The sequence below is a fragment of the Ceratotherium simum genome, chromosome 11, assembly GCF_057802395.1.
Source record: "Ceratotherium simum simum isolate JZ-2026a chromosome 11, ASM5780239v1, whole genome shotgun sequence".
Lineage (NCBI taxonomy): Eukaryota > Metazoa > Chordata > Mammalia > Perissodactyla > Rhinocerotidae > Ceratotherium > Ceratotherium simum.
Window position 1 is genome coordinate 53455398 of NC_141910.1, and position 23058 is coordinate 53478455.

Consider the following 23058-nt stretch of genomic DNA (forward strand, 5'->3'; position numbering starts at 1 on the left):
TTTTTTTTTCCCTAAGTCTATCATTCTTTCCATATTTACTAGCTGATAATCTTCTATAAAGAACTGCCTCTCATCAGTTAGTTATTCTAAATTATAATTCATATGGAAAGACAGGATGTTTAATTGTTTCCTTTTACTTGCCAGTTTTCAGGAATTGATCACTAGTTACTTCCAGTGGCATACAATGAGTAGTTGATTTTTTGGCTTTCTCTCTTTTTTTAAAGATCATTATGAACTCATGGGTTTTTATATATTGAGCATACCACTCAATTAACAGAATTAAGCAGAGGACCCACAGGGTCAGCTCTTATGTTTTAGAAAATTAACAGGTAGAGAGTAGAGGCAGAGAAAAAGATCAGTTGAAAGATTGCCTATCAATCGAAATTATAAATGCTCCTAAACCTAGAGGAATTTATGCACTCATATAGTTGCACATGTCTGAAGTAACTTAGATACAAAGTTATTTATAGCAGCATTTCTTAATAATTGCCAAAAGACTGGAAACCACTTAAGTATCCATTAATAGTAATAAGAGACTAATTAAATTATACCACATTCATTTAATTAAGTACTAAGCAGTCAAAGAATGAGGAAGGTTTTTATGTACAGAAATGGAACAGTCTCCAAGGTACACTCAGTTAAAAGAAGCAAGGTGTAGGACAGTGTATGTAGCTGCTATTTGAATTAAAAGAGAGAGATATATGTATTCCATGTGTGTATGAATACATAAAATATCTTGGACCTGTGACAAGAAACTGATTACATAATTGCCTGTGTGGATGTGGTCTGGGAGGCTAGTGACAGAGGTGGAAGGGAGTCTTCACTTTATACCCTTTGTATCTTGCATTTTGACCTATGTGAATGTCTTATTCAAAAATTAAATACATTTATTAATATAAAAAGGAGATTTTGCAGTAGTTCAAGTAAAAGATAGCCTAATCTGAGGTAACAGGAATGGAGACAGATTGATTCATTACAGAAGTAAATGTTTGCAGCTGAGAGCTGGCCGTCAGACAAGCATTTAAGACATGTTGTATTAGGGGAACTGCAGCCTCAGCTGCACCCAATTTTGTGCTCACAAAGGAGTTGGTCCTAAGCCACAGTGCAGCCTTAGTTTGTCCTTAGGCGACTAAGGGGGGTGGAATGGGAGTCCCTATACTCCCACGTTTAAGTCTTAGCTAGCTCCTCCAAGGTTTTCTTAAATGTTTTGTGTAGCCAAGAGAACTTAATAGGTGACATTGGGAAGAGAAAGATTGGTTTACCCCACCCCTTCCTTTCCGTATTTATACATCCTGGACGCTCCTACTCGGTATGTGGAGACCTGTGAAATTTATACAAGAAAGGACAAAAATTTGTTACATTCTTTCATCACCCGCATGCCACCTCCCAGGGAGGGAGTAGGGCAAGGCCTATGACCAAGGCCGGGGTCCAAGCCCAAGGCTCACTCGAGTGCAGTGCCCCACGCCAGATTTTTCTACTACTGCTTTCCTTTCCTGTCCGTTTTTCAAGTCCCCTTTCATTGTGTTTCTGTCTCCGGTCCATCCTTGACAGCACAAGTGGCCGGATCTGCGGGGGCTGCCCCACAGCGGAGGCCGGAGTCATTTTCTGGCGGCCCGCGGCAAGGACTCCTTTGTCTCCCATTCTCTGTCTTCGGCTCGAACCGCGCCGGGGTTGCAGGTAGACTCTCACATCCAGCCCGGCCCTGCCCGCCACAGACCCGGTAGTCTCGAAGGAAAGCAAGGATTCTCCGCTCGGGAGCGACAGCCAGGCCTGGGCGCCCGCACACTCGAGGCTCGCGTAGAGGCCGCGTGGGAACCCGCGGGGGCGCGACGACCGTCACCGCGCAGGCGTCAATCTTCCCTTCTTGACACTGCAATTCCCATAAGGCCATGCAGCGTTCTTTGCGCCGCTGAAGCCCGGGAGCTTCGCCGGCTTTGAAAGGGCTCGGGGACTCTCGCCGCGCTGCATTATGGAATACATAGTCTAATAGAAAATATCTTTGGGCACAAACTCCAGCCCAAGCTCACGTGTTTACCTTGTGTACTAAGCGGGGGGTGGGAGGTGCGTCAATGAAAAGTAGTTACCAGATTTCGTCATAAAACCGCGACCAGACAGGCGGCGCCATCTTCGAACTTGGACTTCCGGAAGGACTTTGGTGAGGGTGAGTGTACCGCAGCGGGGTTTGTGGGGGCCCGACGATTACTCCTCCCCCTTCTTTTTCGGTGGCGCTGTGATATTGGGAACCAACTCCCAGCTCCACTATTCCCTTTCCGCACAGCATCGCGACTTCCAGCCCCTGCGGTCCTACATAAACTATCATGCTCCCCACTTCCTTCCCCACAGTGGCAACCGTGCATCCCCATCTCTGCTAACCACGGGTCTTGCCTTCTTCCCCCACGCGGTGTCCATAACACAGCATCCTGTATCCTGGCCTCGGCGCTGCTTACATTGCGTCCCTCCGACTCTGCGAACCTACAGTAGTCTTCAGCCTTGGAAAACTCGGGGCTCGCCTCCGGCACAAGCTAGTGGTAAAAGCTGCCCCCACGCCAGGACTGAGGAAGGGCAGGCGGTCACCCCTAGAATAGTAGCGGGTCAATCTCCTCATTCTGCTGTGTCCCAGCCTCTTCTTCGATAAGGCTCTTCTAACCTCGGGGGTTGTGCCCCGCGCGCTGCAATCCCATTGGCGCAGCCAAGGGCCAGTTATGTTTCCCTGTCTAGTTCTTTTATCCCGCGGCGGTCTGCTGTGGAAGGCAGAGGTGTCGACTGCAACCCCAGCCGTGGTAACTCACTTTGTTAGAGCGGTGCAGGGGATGGCCAAGCCTCTTCACCTTAGCGGCAGATTCTTACACAGACTTGTCCTTCCTGTCGCTTTTTGCCATCCCTTATCAACTGTACTATTATTTCCTTAATAGTTTTCTTTAAATTGATTTATTTTTAGAGTTTAAGTGCTTTAGTCTCGATCTAAGCAACGTAGATAAAACCGTGAGTTTCGTGGGCCAGTTATAGTTTTTTATACAGTTGAAATAAAAACACAATTAGATAAAATTGTTCGTTTTTGTACCACTAAAATCATCTTGCATACCACCAGTTGTACCGTAGGAACACTTTGGGAAACAATGTATTAGACTAAACCGTGTTTAAAGTAATTCGATACTTGAGGAACAGTGTTGTCTAATTATTTTCCTTGGCTGGGGAGGTCAGGCTGGCAGTTTAGCAAGAAACATTATAAATAAAACTTTTAAAAAAGGTAGATACAGAGAGCAAATATTTGCAACATAAATAACAAACTCCACAGATCAATAAGGAGAAGATTGATTTGTCTTATAGAAATATGGGCAAATTATGTATACAGGCAATTCATAAACGACATATAGATGTGCAACATATAAAAAGAAGTTGCTAACCTCAGTTTGCAGGACAATGCAAATAAATACAATAGGAAAGAATTCTTTCACTCATCAGATTGGCAAAAATTAAAGATTAGTGAAGGTGTGGTAATGCATACTGATATACAGTTAGTGGGAGTATAGATTGATTTTCTTTTTGGTGAGCTGTTTGCAGTATCTATTAAGTTTTGAAATGTGTGTACCCTTTAACCCAATACAGTAATTCCACTTCAGATGATTATTCTAGAAAAATAATTTCTCATTAATGAAGAGATCTGTATTAAAATATTCATTGCAGTGTTGTTTGTAATAGTATTGTAATCCAATTGTCCATTAAATGAGGAATATCCAAATAAACTATAATTCTATGGAACACCATATAGTAACTAAGAAGGAGATATATGTATGTGTGCTGGTATGGAAAATCTTTAAGATATATAAGTTCTTTTAACTGATCTCTATTTAACTAGCTCCCTATGTTAACTGACATTCCCCGTTTCCTCTGTAAACATACAGACTGATGCCCATGGCACTGAATGCTCCAAGCCTGTAGGCTTTTCTCCTATAGGCCTGGTTACTCTCCTCCCACCGGTTGAGTTGAATGCTTGCCAAGAGTCATTTGTGTTGGTTCCCAACATTTTTTATGTCAGTTGATTTGTTGTTATATTTATATAATTGTGATATATATTTAAATTTTAGAGAAATTTGAGTATGAGTTATTGTGTCTATGAAAACTAAGTTGAAATGTGGCAGATACACAGGTGTTTTATAGTTATTCTTTATATTTTACACATATTTACAAGTATTTTTTATCAACTAAAAGTTTTATTAAAAACAATTCTAAAAAAGAAAAGAAAGCAAACTAAGTTAAATGCTTTGGAAACACAAAATAAGTGACTTTGCAAACCAGCTGCCAAATAGGTGTGAGTGAGACAACTGTAAAAGATTGAGGAAAATTTATAAAACTCTGGAAGGTTACTGCTCTTGAATTGCTTCTCAAGAAAAGAGAATGTTTCAAGAAAGGAGTGGTAAGTAGCATCAGTGCTGCTGAGAGGTCAAGTTAAATGAGACTGAGAAGTATCCATTGGATTAGTTGACACAGTAATTATTGATCACTTTCGTTTCAGTGATGGTTTGGGGGCAATATCCTAGTTAGGATGAAGAAGGGTAATTAATTGACATCAAGTGCAGACACTTTTTAAAAGTTTGACAGTGAGAGGAAGGGGGAATATGGGTTGAAGTGTAGTTGTATGTGTGTTAAGATGAGAATTACAGACATATTTAAATGCAGTTTGGAAGGAGCTAATAGAAAGGAAAAGGATAAACAACTCCAGTTTCCTTAGGACGTAGGAGAATGGGGCTAGAACAGAAGTGGAAGGTTTGGCCTTAGCAAGTGGATGAGGGGTTCAGATGCAGGGAGTATTAGGCTACTTGACAAGAAATTGAAGTATTTCCCATCTAATGGCTTTGGTTTTTGTTTTGGAAATCTGAGGCAAAATCATCTGCTGAGAACCAGGGGATCAGATATTGGAGGAGAGAGGGTGTGGGAGCTGACTGGAGAGAAAGTGTGATTGCTAGTGCTTGGCAGCTTAGATGCATACATGCAGAAGATGGATGGTTGGTTCATCAAGGGCTTAAATTTTGCCAGGCCTGTGGGACAAAAAGAAAGGAAGTTCATAATATCAACAAGAGTTTGGTTAAAAGAAAGGAATCTGAGCTAGATAGGATGTGGCCTACATAGGGAGAAATTGGAGAAATCAATGGATAGTGGCTTGATGTGGTTGAAGAATAGATACAGTGATGTGTTGATCAATCTAGCTATAATGATGGGAGGTTGTGATGAGATAGTGGGATGTCTTAGTGATTTTGGAGGTTAAAAGGTTTTGTGTGATGACAAGGTCCAGGATCTGACAGTCAGTGAGTAGCAGTGGTTTAGCTGAGTGTTAGGAGCTTCCCAAGGAACAAGGCTTTTACAAGATGGGGAGGACTGTTGGTCTAGAAGTGGCATTGGAGAGGAATTGAGAAGACACCGATCCCACGTTCTACCCTGGGGTAAATGGCATGTGAGGGAATGAGCAACCCTCCACTTGAGAGCCTGGAAAGCTATAAATTTCATTTCCTGGATTTTTTTTTTCATCCAAGATTCTGAGTATGGTTTAGGTGTTGCCAATCAAATGTGTTCTTGAAGAACTCAAATTTGGACCTGAGTGTAGGGAGAAGAGAGGCAGGCCAGGAGGCAATGCATTTTGCTGATGCAGGTTGTGGCAGTGGCATGGTTCTGGATCTGGGAGCCAGAGCAGTGTCTTCCCTGTTTAGTCAGGTCACTGTCTGATTATTGCAGAGGCAGCTTGTTTATGGAGCCATCAGCTGTGGCAGGTGGCTCCCCATCATGGCATAGGAGAAGCCATGTGGTTCTTGAACGAGCAGCTGTAAAACAACTTCCCGATTTGACAAGCACTTGTTCCTTAACTGTTTTTTTCCCCAACCCACCCAATGATCCTCTGTGCAGCTGGTTCTCCAACTTGAGTGTGCATCAGAATCACCTAAAGGAATTGTTGTAACACAAAGTGCTGGCCCCGTCCCAGAGTTTCTGATTCAGGAGGTCTGGAGTAGGACTGGAAATTTGCATTTTAACAAATGGATCTAGGATCACACTTTGAGAACCACTGATATGAACCATTTAATACCCTTAATAAATCCCTTTTAGCTTGAACTGGCTAGAGAGGATTCTGTTCTATGTAACTGAATGTTGACAAATATCGTTTTATTCACATCTTCTCTGTCCTTACCTACTTGATCTGTCAATGATTAAAAGTAGTAGTTCTTATATTTCCTGAAGATTTTGCTTTATGTATTTTGATGCTATGTTATTTGATGTCTAAATGTCCATGACATTTCTATCTTTTATATGATTTGAAGTTTTATTCATTATAAAGGGCTCCCTTTTTGTCTCATTTAATATTTTTTCCCTGAATTCAACTTTGCTGTTACCATCAAAAATCTTTTGGGGGCCGGCCCTGTGGCTTAGTGGTTAAGTGCACGTGCTCCGCTACTGGCAGCCTGGGTTCGGATCCCGGGCGCGCACGGACGCACTGCTTCTCTGGCCATGCTGAGGTGGGGTCCCACATACACAACTAGAAGGATGTGCAGCTATGACACACAACTATCTACTGGGGCTTTGGGGAAAAAAAGGAAGAGGATTGGCAATAGATGTTAGCTCAGAGCTGGGCTTCCTCAGCAAAAAGAGGAGGATTGGCATGGATGTTAGCTCAGGGCTGATCCTCCTCACCAAAAAAAATAAATAAATAAAAATATTCTTTTCTTTTTGCTTACATTTGCCTTGTATATTTCAATTCATCTTTTTACTTTCACCTTTTTGAGTTCTTTTGTTTTAGACATCTCTTAAAAAGCATATAGTTGTTTGGCTTTTTAAGTCAACCCAAATCTTATTCTTTCTTTTAATGGTTGAATTTATCTGATACATGTTTATTGTTATAATACATATGTTTTATCTTGCTTCTGTCATCTTTGTGGGTGTTTTTTTCTTTGTGTGTGTGTGTGTGTGTGTTTCCTTTATTTTCAATCTTTTGTTGTGTGTTCTTTTAAAAAATTCCTTCTGGTTCTACGGCCTACTGTGTATTTTGGAAGCAATATAGTATACTATTTTTAGGTCTACTAAACATCTAAATGGTATTAATAAACCTATATTTTTTAATTTATCAACCTTAGAAGCAAAATTAGGATACTTCTTTTGTCTTAGTCTACTACAATCAGAATATTGGTATTTTTACATTGTGCAGCCTTTAAAAATTTTAAGTTAGAGTCTATTTTATAGCTGTATTTACCATGGTTATTTAAACTGAATTGATGTGTCACTGGGTTAAATGCTTACTGCCAATCTTTTCATACCACAACTTCTCTGTTTGCAAGTTCTTTATATTGATTTATCTTTCATTGGCAAAATTAGGGCTTCAAGTGGATTATTTTTAAGTATGAATAATTATAAATGCATAAGATTTATAATTCTTAGAAATTTGCATATTGAGAATGTCATCCTATTGCCTTTACATGAATGACATCCTAGTTAAGTAAAGAATTCTCTTGATTCTCTTAGCGTTTCTTTATCTTCTGGCATCAAATCTTTCTGAGGCGGGCCTGATTTTTCTTCCCCCTTTGTAGGAGAAATTTAGTATCTTCACTGAGATTTCTTGGTCTTCGTGATTCTTTATTGATTTTTGTTTCCCTTTTATACCATAAGTGCTTTTGATCTATAGACTGAGGTCTTCTTTTATTTCAGGAAAGTACTCTATTTTTTATTTCAGGAAATTTTCTTCTATTTTTGAACATTTTTTTTTCTATTCCCGTATTTATTCTCTCTTCTGTAGGAACATCAGTTATTCATATGTTGGCTCCCGACATTCTCTTTTCATCCATATCATCTTCTCACCAGTGACCTTTATCTCTTTGCAATCTGTGTGGTTTTTCTCAAACCTATCCTTCCTATCACTGATTCTCTTTTCAGCAGTCTAGTTTCAACATTCTGCTTCTCCTCTGGTTTTCATTTCTATGATTTTATTCTTTTACTCAGTTTCTTTCTTTATGACTGCCAGCTCACTTTATACCATGCCATTGTTTTACCTCTTCTTTGATCTCTTGTTTCTTGGATTCCACAGTCTCTTTGGTTTTTTGAAAGTATACAGCTCTTTTTGGAAATTTTCTTCTGTTTTCTGGAGACTTTCTTTGAAAGGGTTCTTTTCATCTTTTTTCATTTGTTTGTGTCCTTGTTATTCTTTCTGTTGTATCTATGCATAGGTCCCATTTGGATCCTTTTTGCTTATTACTAATTTTGAATGGAGTGGTTCTGTCAGAGCTTGCCATTTACCAAAGAACTATGTAGGTAGATTCTCATTGACTTTATTTACCTTGGTATTGTTACACTGCATCTTTAGCACATGATGTTATATTGTATCCTTAGCTCCTGAGTTAGAGGGTTGGCTACTGTTATAGTTTATAATCTACTTAGACTGTAGCTTCTTCAAGAGAGACAGTTGGGAACTTTAATTTGTCTGATATTTCTTATGATATTTGTATTAGCACACTTTTCCACTGAGACTGATGAATTCTTTATCCTTAAGACATATACAGACCTATGGAGGGTTCCCTCCTGGGATTTGAGCTATTTCTCCACTTTGTCACAGACAAGCAACTTATTCTGGCCCAAAACTGGGCCCTTGCAGAGTTCTGTGTTGCTCAGGTTTTTTGTTTGGTAGTCAATGTTTTCTTTATCTCTGTCAGTTTACCTTGGTCCATGGTTGCATAGCTGATTTCCTGGGTTTGAAGAAAATGAAGATTCATTACATTTTTTAGTCCATTCTTCACTGTGGAAAAGGTCTCTTAATGTAGTAGGATGTTCCTTAATTGTCTCAGAGCCTATCATCTCTCACATCCAGGTAAGACATTGATGGTAGAGCACTAGAGAACTCTTTTACTTATTCTGAAATAAATCTGTTGTTTGACTAATATTCACAAAGACGGAAGTTAGCTCTAGGCATTCTCCTTCAATTTGATCTAAATTTTATAGTATCTAACAGCTATTCCTTATAGTCTACTTTAGGAAGTTGTGGCCCTTCTCTAGATTCATAACAGGTGATTTCTCTTTCTCTCTCTTTTTATTCGAGGGGGGTGGGGGAGTGATTCATTTCCTTGGGTTTCAGGGAGAGGAGTTAAATAATTGTTCATTCACTGCAATATCCTTACAAGAAGTCTTATGAGCTTTAAATTAAATACTGTGAATAAAGCACTTAGTACAGTGCTTGGCATATAGTAAGCATTTAATAAATGATAGCTTTATTATTATTTGTTTGTTTATTGTCAGTTCCAGTAGCATGTAAGTTCCATGAGGGCAGGGACCTTGTGTGTCTTGCTTATTGTCATATTACCAGTTCCTAGAATAGTGTCTGACTTATAGAAGATACTTAATAATTATTGTTCAATGAATGAATGATCAGGGAGCTTGGGTTTCTTGTTGGGGTGGAGGTGTGAGGGGAGAAAATACAAGAAAGTAGAAAGATCTGAGCCCTTGCAAATAGCTTTTGCCTTCTACTCATTTTATGTCTCATTATGCAGGGGCAGCCATTTTAGGGGGGTGCTGATGGATACCTGCGGGGTCGGCTATGTTGCCCTTGGGGAGGCCGGCCCCGTGGGGAATATGACTGTGGTAGACTCTCCTGGACAAGAGGTGCTAAACCAGGTTGACGAAAAGGCTTCTTCAGAAACAACCAGTGTGGAGGCTTCCATAGAGATGTCGTTACCTCCCCCTTTGCCTGGATTTGAGGATTCTCTTAATGAGAGGAGTCTCCTTCCAGAACAGGAAAGCCTCTCCAGACTGGAACAGCAAGGTGTGTACCTTTACCTTTCATTTTTTTATCTCCCCATGCTTACCTTAAGATGAAAGAGAGCAGGTGAGCTCACAGGATCTTACAAACCTGGGTATGGTGTAATCTATTCCAAAGAGGTTTGAGCTCTGGTCCCCTCTCACAGACCCATATTCTTCTCTACAGATCTTCCTTCAGAGATGTCAAAGGTCTCAAAGCCTAGGGCCTCAAAGCCTGGCCGGAAGAGAGGTGGTAGGACACGGAAAGGCCCAAAAAGGCCCCAACAACCTAATCCTCCATCAGCCCCTCTGGTTCCTGGTCTCTTAGATCAATCCAACCCTCTATCCACCCCCATGCCTAAGAAACGAGGTCGAAAGTCCAAGGCAGAGCTGCTACTGCTGAAGCTGTCAAAAGGCCTAGATCAGCCAGAATCTCCACCTCCAAAGAGGCCCCCTGAGGACTTTGAGACCCCTCCTGGGGAACGACCCCGCCGAAGGGCTGCCCAAGTGTAAGGATTGTGGGGCACAGCTTGGTGGAGGGAGGTTGGGGTGAAGGGATCAGGGTGGGGCAGATGTTGGAGAGATGAGAAGACTATGATGAGGTGTCAGGTAAGCAGGGGTGGTGTCTGGGTTCTGGGAACTTGAGCAATCTAGCTCTTACCACAGCAACTTTTATCTGTTGCTAAATTTGTCTATCTAGGAGGCTTCTTTCCGTATCTTGTATCCTTCACATTTTTCATAGTTTGCTCCAGATCTTCATTACAATTTTACCCCCCAGTATATATCGGTATATATGTGCCCTTCCATTCTTTTCCTTTGCCCTCCTCAATGATCTTTGACTGTGGTAGAGTGAAAAGTGCTTTGGACTTGGAGTCAGAAGACCTGGGTTCAGATTCCACATATGTGATCTGAAACATCTTGGCCAAGTCATTAACTTTCCTGGATTTCTGTTTCTTCATCTGTCAAAGGGAAAAGGGTAATTAATAGCTGCTTTACAGGATCACTGGGAGGATCCAGTGAGATAAGAATCAGCCAAGTGTCTGGAAAAGTGAGCTCTCGCTTAAGTGTTTGTGATTATGGCTCTGACTCTGCCCTATCCCACAGGGCACTTCTATATCTCCAGGAACTGGCTGAGGAGCTCTCAACAGCCCTGCCTGCTCCAGTGTCCTGTCCTGAGAGCCCCAAGGTGAGCAGCCCCACCAAACCGAAGAAAAGCCGGCAGCAGGCAGCCTGTCAAGGTGGAGAAGGAGAGGATGATATTGCACGGGATGAAGACTTTGTTCTCCAGGTTGAGGCTGAAGATGGAGAAGAAAGTGAGGCCCCAAGTGAGAGCTCGTCTGACCCCGAGCCTGCAGTGCCTCGAAGCATCCCACGAGGATCTACTTCAGGGGTAACCTGAATGGACAAGAAAGTGAATGGGGAAATAGTTGATAGGATTATTAGGGGATCACTGGGGTGTCCAGAAGGAAAACTTTGGCCTAGTAACTGTGATAGCCAAAGTAGGTAAAAGAAGAAAGGGACAACCTCAAAAACAGTTGAGATTGTGGGGGCTGAGGGTGTAAGTAAATAAGATTATTCATTCCTATATTGAGCATCTACTCTGCTAAGAAACACAAATGTGAATAAGGCAGAGTCCTGCCTCACAAGATTCAGAGTGTGATAGGTGCTATACCAGCAGTGAGCAAAAGGCTTTAGGGATGTATAGGAAGGGTGATTAACTGCTTAGGCTTCACAGAGAAATGATAATTGAGCTAGGTCTTAAAAGGAATAGAAGTTTGCCAGAGAGGATGGTTTTCCCAGAAATTGATTATGGCTGCAGCATAGGGCCTGGAGTAAAGTGATGGGGGAGATTAAATTAGAGAGGATGAAATGACTAAGATTGGTAGGAGCCAACAAAGGTTGTGTGTGTTTGTTTGTTTGTGGTAAAATAGACATTTACATAAAATTTACCATTTTAAAATGTACAACTTGTTGGCATACAGTGCATTCACAATGTTGTGCGACCATCACCACTATCCATTTCCAAAGCTTTTTCATCATCCCAAACAGAAACTCTATACAATAAAGGTTTTTAAGTAGAAAAATAACATGATGAGTTAGGAAAATAGGTCAATTTGCAGTTGTTAGTTAGAAGACAGCTTCAATTATGCAGGTGAGAGATAGTGAGGGCCTGAATCAAGCAGTGAAGGAAGAGAAGGTAGTGGGGAGATTCAAGAGATATATAAGGGAATTAACAGCAGTTGGGAGTTGAAGGAAAGGAAGAAGTGGGAGTTTCCAGCTTAGATGGTGCTCTCATGCACTGAACTCAGGAACACAGGAAGAATGGGGGACGCTGGAGGGGTGAAGGTCAGCAGGGGAGGTGATGAGCTCACTTTCTGATATGTTGAGTGCTGGTGGGCCATGGGCCATCTTTCTGGAGACATCTGGTTGCTAGTCATGTACGTATGTGAGATCGGTGCCTTATTTGTCTGAAGTGCACATTTAAGGGAACACCACAACCCTCAGTAATCAAGGTAAATATTTTGATGCAACATTTTAAAAATCAAAAGTAATGCAACAAATCTATGATGAATAAAATATCAAAATTTTAAATAAAGATAGGAACTGTATTACTGAATTTTCCTTTTGCCTCACGATCTAATATGGCTCAGCACTACACTGTAGGGATCTAGAATTTGTAGAAAAGTTGAATCTGGGTAAAGTTTACATTTACTAAGATGTAAACTTGATAATCAGGCATAAAAATGGTAGTCAAAGCCATGGGATATGGGATGAGGTTACCAGGAGTACATGTATAGAGGTTGAGAACAAGACAGGACTCTGGGAAATACTATCATTGACCAAACCTATCAGAGGAGGGAGAGCCTGCCAAGGAATATTAGAGAGGTAGGAGGAATGAGGAGAGACTACCCATAGGGCAGGAGTTTCAAGAAGCAAATGGGAATCCTCTGAATCAATGCCATGGAGACACTGAGGAAGATGAACAGAAAATGGATAACAGGTTTTGTAGTTTTGTTGGAGGAGTAGAAGCAGAAGGTGGAGAAGTCATTGTAGTGGTTGAAACATAAATCTTAAGATGGTGATAGGGCAGAGGTTGGAGGGGAAGTAGTGCCAAGAAAAGTAAAAGCTGGGAAAGCTGTCTCCTGGGGACTTTTTCCAGCCTATAAAACTCTGTCCCTTACACTTTCTTCAATTTGATCCTCAGAAGCAGAAGCCACACTGCCGGGGAGTGGCTCCCAATGGTTTACCAAATCACATCATGGCTCCTGTTTGGAAGTGCCTCCATCTTACCAAGGACCTGTGAGATTCGGGGAATGGGGGCTGGGGATGAAAGGGTGTGGTGGAGTGCAAAGGATGATCTAGAAGTGGGGCTGTGGGAAAGAGGGAAGGCTTTCACAGGGCAGAACACTGAAGACGTTCATAACCAAAAGGCACTGCTCCAAAGGCAAGAGCTCTAGAGCTGTGCTGTCCAATATGGTAGCCACTAGCTGCATGTGGCCTTTTAAATTAATTAAAAATAAATAAAATTAGAGGGCTGGCCCCATGGCTTAGCAGTTAGGTGCGCGCGCTCCGCTGCTGGCGGCCCGGGTTCGGATCCCGGGCGCGCACCGACGCACTGCTTCTCCGGCCATGCTGAGGCCGCGTCCCACATACAGCAACTAGAAGGATGTGCCGCTGTGACATACAACTATCCACTGGGGCTTGGGGGGAAAAAATAAATAAATAAAAGTCCTTTAATAACTAACTAACTAACTAACTAAATAAAATTAGAAGCCCAGTTTTTCAGTTGCACTAGCCGCATTTCAATTACCCAATAGCTACTTGCAGCTAGCGGGTAGTGTATTGGATAACACAGATAATAGATCACTTCCATCATCACAGAAAATTTTGTTGGGCAGTACTGCTCTAGAATTTCTCTCCTCCTTCATTATTGCTTCCTCTGTTCCTCCAGCCGAGAACAGAAGCATTCATACTGGGAGTTTGCGGAATGGATTCCTTTAGCCTGGAAGTGGCACTTGTTATCCGAACTGTAAGTTGAAGAGACATCTCTCGAGCCTAGGAGGGGTGATACCGTTAGAGACAGAAGGGTGACAGAGGACTCTAGATTTATAATGGGAATTCTGGGATGGGTAAAACTCTTCCAAATTCAGGCTGTTCCCTTTGTCTTCCCCTAGTGAGGCAGCTCCCTACCTGCCCCAGGAGGAGAAATCTCCACTGTTTTCTGTACAACGTGAAGGACTTCCTGAAGATGGCACACTCTACCGAATAAACAGGTGAAGATTGAATCTCTTTTTCTGATTCTAGGAGACAGAAATAGGAAAAATGAATGTTGAAAAGGATGACAGACCCTGTTGGCCCTGTTCTTCCCCTGATGCTGGTCCAGTTGGTCCCAAGGGTAGGAGTCCTGGCTAGATCTGGTCAACCTCGTCTAATTTGCAGTGCTTGTCACTGACTGAGGGAAGCTAGGGAGATTGAGGGTCAAACCAGATTACAAGGTCACATCTACTCAGATAGACCTGGACCGGCTGGTCCTAGAGAGAACACTGTGGTAAACTAGAATGCACAGCCTATCATCTTTGAAGGTGAGCTAGAGTTGGACAGACTTGGGGAAGGAAAGGAGGAAGATACAAGTGGTGGCTAGGACTGTTCTCACCTTTAGACTCTTCTTGATATTCTGGCCCTTGCTTAAGCCAGTTCATCCTGGCTCCAGGTGGAGCTCCCATTCTGTCCTCATTACTTTTTTTTTTTTTTTTAAGACTTGATTTTTTTTAGAGCAATTTTAAGTTCACAGCAAAATTGAGAGGAAGATACAGAGATTTCCCATATACCCCCCTCCGCACACATGCGCAGTCTCTCCCATTATCAACATCTCCCACAAGAGTGGTACATTTGTTAGAGTTGATGAGCCTAAAATGACACATCATCGTCACTCAAAGTCCATAGCTTATCTTAGGGTTTACTCTTTGTGTTGTACATTCTGTGTGTTTGGACAAATGTGTAATGACATGTATCCATCATTATGGTATCATACAGAGTATTTTCACTGCCCTAAAAATCTGCCTATTCATCCCTCTCCCCCACCCCAACCCCTGGCTATCACTGATGTTTTTACTAGCTCCGAAGTTTTGCCTTTTCCAGAATGTCGTATAGGTGGAATCATACAGTATGTGGCCTTTTCAGGTGGGCTTCTTTCACTTAGTAATATGCACTTAAGGTTCCTCCATGCCTTTTCATGGCTTGATAGCTCATTTCTTTTTAGTGCCAAATAATATTCCATTGACTGGATGTATCACAGTTTATTTATCACCTACTGAGGTCCTTACTACCTTATATTAACTCTTCTTCATCCTGTCTTTGACTTTTTTCCAGATTCAGCTCCATCACAGCACACCCAGAACGCTTGGATGTGTCCTTCTTCACGGGGGGACCACTCTGGGCTCTGGACTGGTGCCCAGTGCCAGAGGGGGCGGCAGCCTCTCAGTATGTGGCCCTCTTCTCCAGCCCTGACATGAACGAGACACACTCACTGAGCCAGCTTCATTCGGGTCCTGGGCTGCTCCAGCTCTGGGGCCTTGGGACCTTGCAGCAAGAAAGCTGGTGAGGTGGGGCTGGGACACTGCCGTGGGAGGGTGGTTGAGGGGGAGAGAAGAATGGAGCTGGGCAGAGGAGGTGGGGAGAACTTGGATTGGGTTGAGATGAGGAGAGCACAGGCTCTGGCATCCCTTGGCCCCTCCTTCCTACCCATTCTCCCCACATGCTTTCTCTCCTCAGTCCTGGCAACAGGGCCCACTTTGTCTATGGGATTGCTTGTGACCATGGCTGCATCTGGGACCTCAAGTTCTGCCCCAGTGGAGCATGGGAACTTCCAGGCACCCCTCGGAAGGTACCTCCCAGTTGATTGTGGGATGGCCCTAGAACTCAGAGCCAGGACAAAGAAGCCCTGGGTGTTCCCAGAGTTGGAGGAAGGGAGGTTGGAGAGTGGTGGATGGAGTTTTTCCAGCAACTCTATATCATATTTTCTGGGACCAGAACCTCAAAAGTTTTCTGAGAGGTGCCTGAAGGCAGCAAGCCTCAGCACAGATCTGATCTCACCCTCTAGGCTCCTCTCCTGCCTCGGTTGGGTCTCTTGGCTCTTGCCTGCTCAGATGGGAAGGTGCTGCTGTTCAGTCTGCCCCATCCTGAGGCCCTGCTGGCTCAGCAGCCGCCAGGTGAGTAGCACAGCAAGGGGAATGGGGCTGCTATAGCAGTGGCCAGAGCTTAGCAGGGCCTGTACCTGTCCCGTGAAGCCCATCCGGGCCTACTCTCTCTAGCACAAAACCTTATTCAATCATATCTCCCATTCTGACTTTACACATTTTGTTCTTGACCTCTCTCTCTTTAGTAGCCTGCAATTGCTACTCTCTTTGGCAGTCTTATAACTGCACTCTTTCAGCACATTACCTTTCATCTCCCCCTCTTCCCTGTTCTCCTTCTGTGCTCTCAGGCCTTCCCCCTCCTGCTACCACAGTTAATTGGCTATGTAAAAAGCTGCTAAAGGCTGAGGCTGACGGATGGGGCTCGTCTCCCCTGTCATACTCTTCTTGTTGCCTCGTATCCTTTCCTGCCCTCACCACCACACGTACACTGAACACACTCTTTGTTGTGAAGAGAGGGAGAGAATATAGAGCTGAAGATGAGCAAGAAGAGGAAAGGGTCAGGGAAAGGTGGCTCCTATTTGGTGAGTTTGTTTTTCAACAGTACTGAGTAAAGAAAAGGGCACCCAGGTTGGAACTCTGAAAAATCCCATATTTGGTGGTCTGGTGGAGGAGTGAGTTGAGGAGGGAACGGGAGGTGAGGAAGTGAAGACAGAATGTATAAATTCTTTCAAGTAGTTTGACTGTGAAGGGAAACAAATGAGGGTGGTAGCTGGAGGTGAATAAGGGGTAAAGGAAGGGTTTTGTTGGTTTGTTGGATTTAGATAGGAGACAATAGTTCATGTTTTTGTGTGAATATGAGCATGACCCAGTAGGGAGAGAGAAAATGGATAATGCAGGAGAAAGGAAGGATAATCGAATGAGGAAAGTTCTGGAAGAGGTGAGAGAGGACAAGAAGAGAGCAGAGTGGAGGGATGAGTCATTCTGATAGGAGGAAGAATACTATCAGGTGTAACAGGAGAAAAGAAGAAGATGGGGGCAGATAGAGGTAGGTTTGTACTTTGATGGTGGAAAAATAAGAGTGTAAGGGAAGGTCGTTATTGAAAGGGAGGGGTGCTGATCTAAGAGCAAGGCCTTATTAGGACCTCAGTTCTCTGGATCCAAAGCATCAGTTACTGCTCTTCTTCCCTCACAGATGCAATGAAGCCCGCCATCTATAAGGTGAGTGAGGAACCTGCTACCTGAGCTGAGGCTCCGTCTTCTAGAGCCTCCGCAGTGAGTCTCCTGCCTCTGAAAAATCTCCTCAGCCTCTGGATTAAACACTGATTTGAGCCTTCATTCCAAACAGTGGGTATCCCTAACCCTAGTCCCATCTTTTCTGTTCTTGCAGGTACAATGTGTGGCAACCCTTCAGGTGGGGTCTATGCAAGCTTCAGACCCCTCCGAGTGTGGTCAGTGCCTTAGCCTGGCCTGGATGCCCACCCGGCCCCACCACCACCTGGCTGCTGGATACTATAATGGTAAAAAATAAAACAAAATATGAGGAGTTATTGCTCTTTAAACTTTTATATATGCTTGTTTTTTGGTTGTTGTTTCCTTTTGGTTCACTTTTGGGCATTATATAGTTACAAATATTCAAGCAATATAAAAAAATACAAAAGAAAAAAAGTCACTAGAATTTTTCTACTCAGAAAAAATAATTAAGAGTAGATGAACATCATTTCATGGAGTTCTGTATGCATATGTAAAGATAAAAAAATTAGATGGAGAGAGAATTTTATAAAAATGAGATTATACTCTATGAGTTATTTTAAATTAAAAGGTATTTAATTATACTTTAATTTTATAGAAGACGACAAGTGAAACTGAAAGATTAACTAAGCTACCAGTGGTGATATTCTTACATTGTCAAAGTATATGATACTTGATGCTGTTTTGTTATCTTAATTCCCAGAGTTATTTAATCTTAATTCTGTATTGAAATGATTGTGTCTCCACCAGTCCTTTCATCTCAGTCTCCTCCTCCATTGCTGAATTATTTATATTCCTTAGCTGTAATTCGTTGTCAATAAATTTTTTCAAGACAGGTTCATAGGTGCTGCATTTTCCTGAGTTTATATATAAAAGAGGGTTTAGCTACAAATATTTTCCCCAAATATTATTTATTAAATTCTTATTGTTCTTTAATTTGTGTTTTATTTTTAGAAAAGTTATACTTCTTTGTTGTTGTGGAGGAAGATTGGCCCTGAGCTAACGTCTGTTGCCAATCCTCTTCTTTTTGCTGAGGAAGATTGGCCCTGAGCTAACATCTATGCCAGTCTGCCTCTATTTTGTACGTGGGATGCCACCACAGCATGGCTTGATGAGTGATGTGCAGGTCCGCGCCCAGGATCCGAACCTGCGAACCCCGGGGTGCCAAAGCAGAGCACGCAAACTTAACCACTATGCCACTGGGCCGGCCCCCCAAAGTTATACTTTTGATTACCTCCTCCTCTGCCAGCCTGGTCAGGGGTCAACTTGTTTTGGGTCAGCTGAGTTAGTTTCAGTTTGTCCATTTGTTTTCTTTTTTTTTTTTTTTTTTTAAAGATTTTATTTATTTTATTTTTCCCCCCAAAGCCCCAGTGGATAGTTGTATGTCGTAGCTGCACATCCTTCTAGTTGCTGTATGCGGGACTCGGCCTCAGGATGAACGGAGAAGTGGTGCCTCGATGCGCACCCGGGATCCGAACCCGGGCCACCAGCATCGCAGCGCGCGCACTTAACCACCAAGCCACAGGGCCGGCCCTGTCCATTTGTTTTCTGTTCCTCTACATTTTGTTGCTTTTGCTCCTTGCCTGTTCTCTTTGTCTTAGAGCAAAGTTGGCAAACATTTCTGTAAAGGTCCAGATAGTGAATATTTTATGCCTTGTGGGTTGTTTGGCCATTGTTGGAACTACTCAACTCTACCATTGTAAAGTGAAAGCAGCCATAGACATTAGGGAAACAATGGGTGTGGCTGTGTTCCTATCAGACTTTATTTACCAAAACAGGTGACAGGCTGTATTTGGCTCATGAGCTGTAGTTTGTCAGTCATTGTCCTAGAAGGTTTACGCTTTTTAAAAATCTCTTTACTTCTATTTAGTTGAGAGTAGAGGCTACTGGGTGCTTTCAACCTATCTTTCAACTGCAGATCCCATACTAAGCTATTACTTTTTGTTGATGAGAATTGGAGCTAAAATATCAGGTTGAGTCTTTAAACCGTGGAGGGAATGTTAGGTAGCTAATCATGATCGCTATATCCTTTCATAAGGGATCAGATCTGACGGTAGAAGACAAAGGTCCTAGGAGCCCAGAGAAAGAAATTAGAGCAAAGAAGAGAGAACCTGCCTTTAATACCTATGCATTCTGCCCCTACCTCAGGCATGGTGGTTTTCTGGAACCTTCCCACTAACTCACCCTTGCAGCGGATACGGCTCTCTGATGGCTCCTTGAAGCTCTACCCCTTCCAGTGTTTCCTAGCCCATGACCAGGCTGTGCGTACCCTTCAATGGTGCAAAGCTAACAGGTATAGATTAGGAGAGTTGTGGATGTGGGGGGTTGGGACTGGGGCAGGCTGACTCTTTCAGACTTGTTCAGATTTGATCTTCTCCCTCTTCTCCCATTTTTCCATAGTCATTTCCTAGTCTCTGCGGGGAGTGACCGGAAAATCAAATTCTGGGACCTTCGACGACCTTATGAACCAATAAACTCTATCAAGCGCTTCTTGAGTACAGAGCTGGCCTGGCTTCTCCCCTATAATGGTGTCACTGTGGCTCAGGACAACTGCTATGCCTCGTACGGCAGGATGGAAATAAGAGGAGCTCTGGGGACAGGCCCTAAGGGTTGGGGTGCAAAGTGTGCCAGATTGTTGTGGGGAGAGAAGGGTTGAGAGTTGTTTCACTGAGGTAGTTTGGATTTTGGAATTGGGGAGAGGAAATTAATCTAATCTTAGAAAAAGGAAGGTTTTATTTTCTTTCTCCTACAGTTTTGGACTTTGTGGAATTCATTATATTGATGCTGGTTACCTTGGTTTCAAGGCCTACTTTACTGCTCCTCGAAAAGGCACTGTCTGGGTAAGCCCCTCTCTTCAAAATCTTCATTACACAGGAAAACGATTCCTTTGCTCACCTAGTGGTGGTCAGGAAGAGGCGGTAGTTTTAGATAGAAGGAGAAGATAGGTGTGTGGTAACTGTACCATCAGGGACATGGGTTATGATAAACTCATTTTTGTTTATGTGTGTGTGTCTCTCCCCATTCAGACTGGGCAGTTGTTACGTGTTCCCAGAACTGAATGAGTATAAGTGAATGAATGAGTGACATCTGTCTCTTCCTATTAGAGTCTTTCAGGATCCGACTGGCTTGGGACAATAGCCGCAGGAGATATATCCGGGGAGCTCATTGCAGCTATACTGCCTGATATGGCACTGAACCCAATAAATGTCAAGCGACCTGTAGAGCGAAGATTCGTATGTATATACATATTTAATGGTGGCACCATCTATTGGGTCCTAATCCACATGACCTCCCAAATTGGCACTACAGATCAGCAGTAGAGTACAAACTAGTAATAGGTCTCCCAGCCCTGCTATTATCCCTGGAAGTCTTAGCACAGAATTGTACCTAATCTTCCCTACCCTAGTGCATCTGAACATATGTTTAAACATTCTATTTTCTTCCATCTTTAAGTCTTCTGCCCAAAACCAATTTTCTGTCTCTTTTACTTTTATTCTGTCTTCAGTTTTATAGAACCTAATGTCATGGTCTTCTTTCTAGCCTATATATAAAGCAGATCTGATACCATATCAGGACAGTCCTGAAGGTCAAGACCAGTCTTCTGCTTCATCTGGGGCTCCCAACCCTCCCAAGGCTCGAACTTACGCTGAAACCGTCAACCATCACTACTTGCTCTTTCAAGACACAGATTTGGTAAATTGAGGCCAGGAGAATGGGTCTGGCATTAGAAAAAGTAGAAAACTTTAGTCCTTGTATAGTAGGGGATTCTAAGGAGTTCCAGCACAAAGATGCAAGACTAAGAAGCTGCTCACTTTCTCTCTCCCATTACACACCTCCTCCCCAGAGTTCATTCCATGGTCTGCTCCATAGAGAACCAATGCTGCGCATGCAGGAGGGAGAGGGGCATTCAAAGCTCTACCTGGACAGGCTGCAGCTAGAGGCTATTCATAAGGTAAGAACCTTGTCTCTTATCTTCTCTACCCTTCATTCTCATTTTCTCCCAACTCTGGGCCTGTGATCAATGAAATGGGAGATGAAAAGGTAACAGAGACAGCTAAGGAGGGAAAACAGCTCTGGCAACCTCACCCTCCAGAGCATGATAGACATGCCTCATTCATCTCTTCTCATTCCTACCTCTCTTACCCCATCATGGTCCTATCCTTTCAGATTGTGGCTCATTTTTTTGCTGTTACAGCTAGGACTCACCCTAAAGCACCAACTCTGAGCACCTCTTTTGTTTTCTGTTCTCTTCACAGGTACGTTTCAGCCCAAACCTGGACTCCTATGGATGGCTGGTATCTGGGGGGCAGTCAGGGCTGGTTCGGATCCATTTTGTCCGTGGACTCACCTCCCCACTGGGCCACCGTATGCAGCTTGAAAGCCGAGCCCACTTCAGTGCTATGTTCCAACCATCCTCCCCTACTAAAGGGCCTGGCTTCCCTCCAATCAGCCACCGCCTTCTGCCCAGTCCCTAGTCATGGTCCACACAGGACCTTGGAATGAAGTCTGCCAAGAACAAATGGCTCCCATGCACAGAGCCATAGGAACTGGGGCCTTCCTGAACAGTGATGCTGCCAGGCCTGGATCTTTAGACCTGCCTCCCCAGGATTCCTTAGAGCCCTCTCCTTCCACAGACTTCTCCTGTCATCACAGCCCCCTGCGGGCAGGGGGGCTGTCCCTCCACAAACTCGCAAGCCTCCTCAGCCTAAAACTATGGCTCACAAGAAACACTCAGGCCTGACCTAGGCTTGGGAGTCAAATTGCTCATATTGAGCATATTGTGAAGTGGGTAAAGCTAAGTAAAGGTTCTGGGTGTTTTTGAGACCACATGTGAGTGGGTGTTTGGAGAATTGGAAAGGGTATCTGCATGAAGGCTCCTGTTTCACTATATCCCGGGATCCAATATTACTACCTTCAATAATTTCCTGTTTAGAGTAACCAACACACAGGCCCATGAGGGGGTGAGGATAATTTATTGGACTGAAGCTGCTTATAGTACTTCTTGGGCTGAGGAACACCACAGACACCCTACCAATAGAACAGCAGCTCAGATCTTAGTTGCTCCTGCTTATGAAGTATTCCTGATCACTGGTCATCTGACCCTACGTGAACACTCCTAGACAGTCATGTTTTAAAAAATCTTCCTTTATATCAAGTCAGAGTATACCTCTACAAATTTTACCATGAGTGTTAGGAAATCTAGTCATTCTTCCCTGTGTTTGCCCTTTTAAGTATTTAACAATAGCTATCATGTGTTTCCCAAGTCTTTTCTTCTCTAGATTAAATATCTTTAGTTACTTTAACCATTCTTTTACACGTCATGATTTTTGATCTTTCATGATACTGTCACATTGTTGACTTACTAAACATGCTTAGCTACTTTATTTCAACTCTCTCTATAGGAGGTGTTTAGAACCCAAGTACAGTAATGTATTTTTATATCTCATCTTGTTAGAGTCCTCTTGTGGGTTGCTGCAGACTTGTAGTGACTGCAATACTGCCTCCTAAGCAAAGACAACCCCACCAATGAGAAATAGGCAAACCATAGTCTTGGAATGTATGAGTACAATCTGAGTCTTAGGGGGAAGTAGTCAGATGACCTCAGGAAATAGAGAAAAATATGCAGCCAGCTCCTGTTGAAGGGAGTGGAGATTAGTTTAGTGCCTACCTGGAGCAAAACCCTCTGGCACTTTAGACTGATTGGCCCAATATCTGGAAGCAGATTTCTGCCTCTTTGATGTAGGGAATTTATCATATGTCAGAAAATCTTTAAGAAGAAAGGAATCAAGTAGTTCAATTCCCTTCCTGTAGAGAAGAGGAAACAGACCTGGAGGAAACCCAGACCATTAGTAGCAGAGGGACCTCAACCCATGTCAGTACAAAGGACCATCCTATTGTGATCCAGCTCATGTTA

At 43.1% G+C, this 23058-nt stretch overlaps 1 protein-coding gene across 4 annotated transcripts; it reads left to right on the forward strand.

Annotated features, from left to right (window-relative positions):
• Nucleotides 1–1901: 1901 nt before the first annotated feature.
• On the forward strand, nucleotides 1902–22452 carry GTF3C2 (general transcription factor IIIC subunit 2). 4 transcript variants are annotated; one of them, XM_087436993.1, is made up of 20 exons: nucleotides 1902–2161; nucleotides 2344–2528; nucleotides 9513–9784; nucleotides 9947–10268; nucleotides 10864–11149; nucleotides 12965–13059; nucleotides 13712–13789; nucleotides 13935–14033; nucleotides 15130–15357; nucleotides 15532–15643; nucleotides 15860–15968; nucleotides 17089–17114; nucleotides 17284–17413; nucleotides 19293–19437; nucleotides 19545–19706; nucleotides 19897–19984; nucleotides 20249–20377; nucleotides 20685–20837; nucleotides 20989–21096; nucleotides 21401–22452. In XM_087436993.1, the coding sequence occupies exons 3-20, from the start codon at nucleotides 9538–9540 to the stop codon at nucleotides 21617–21619; spliced, it is 2736 nt and encodes a 911-aa protein (XP_087293119.1). In that variant the 5' UTR covers nucleotides 1902–2161; nucleotides 2344–2528; nucleotides 9513–9537; the 3' UTR covers nucleotides 21620–22452. The 4 variants fall into 4 exon arrangements, with proteins under 4 accessions (XP_087293119.1, XP_087293121.1, XP_004418282.1 ...); XM_087436995.1 differs by having other exon boundaries at nucleotides 2417–2528; XM_004418225.3 differs by lacking the exon at nucleotides 2344–2528.
• The last annotated feature ends 606 nt before the right edge of the window (nucleotides 22453–23058 follow it).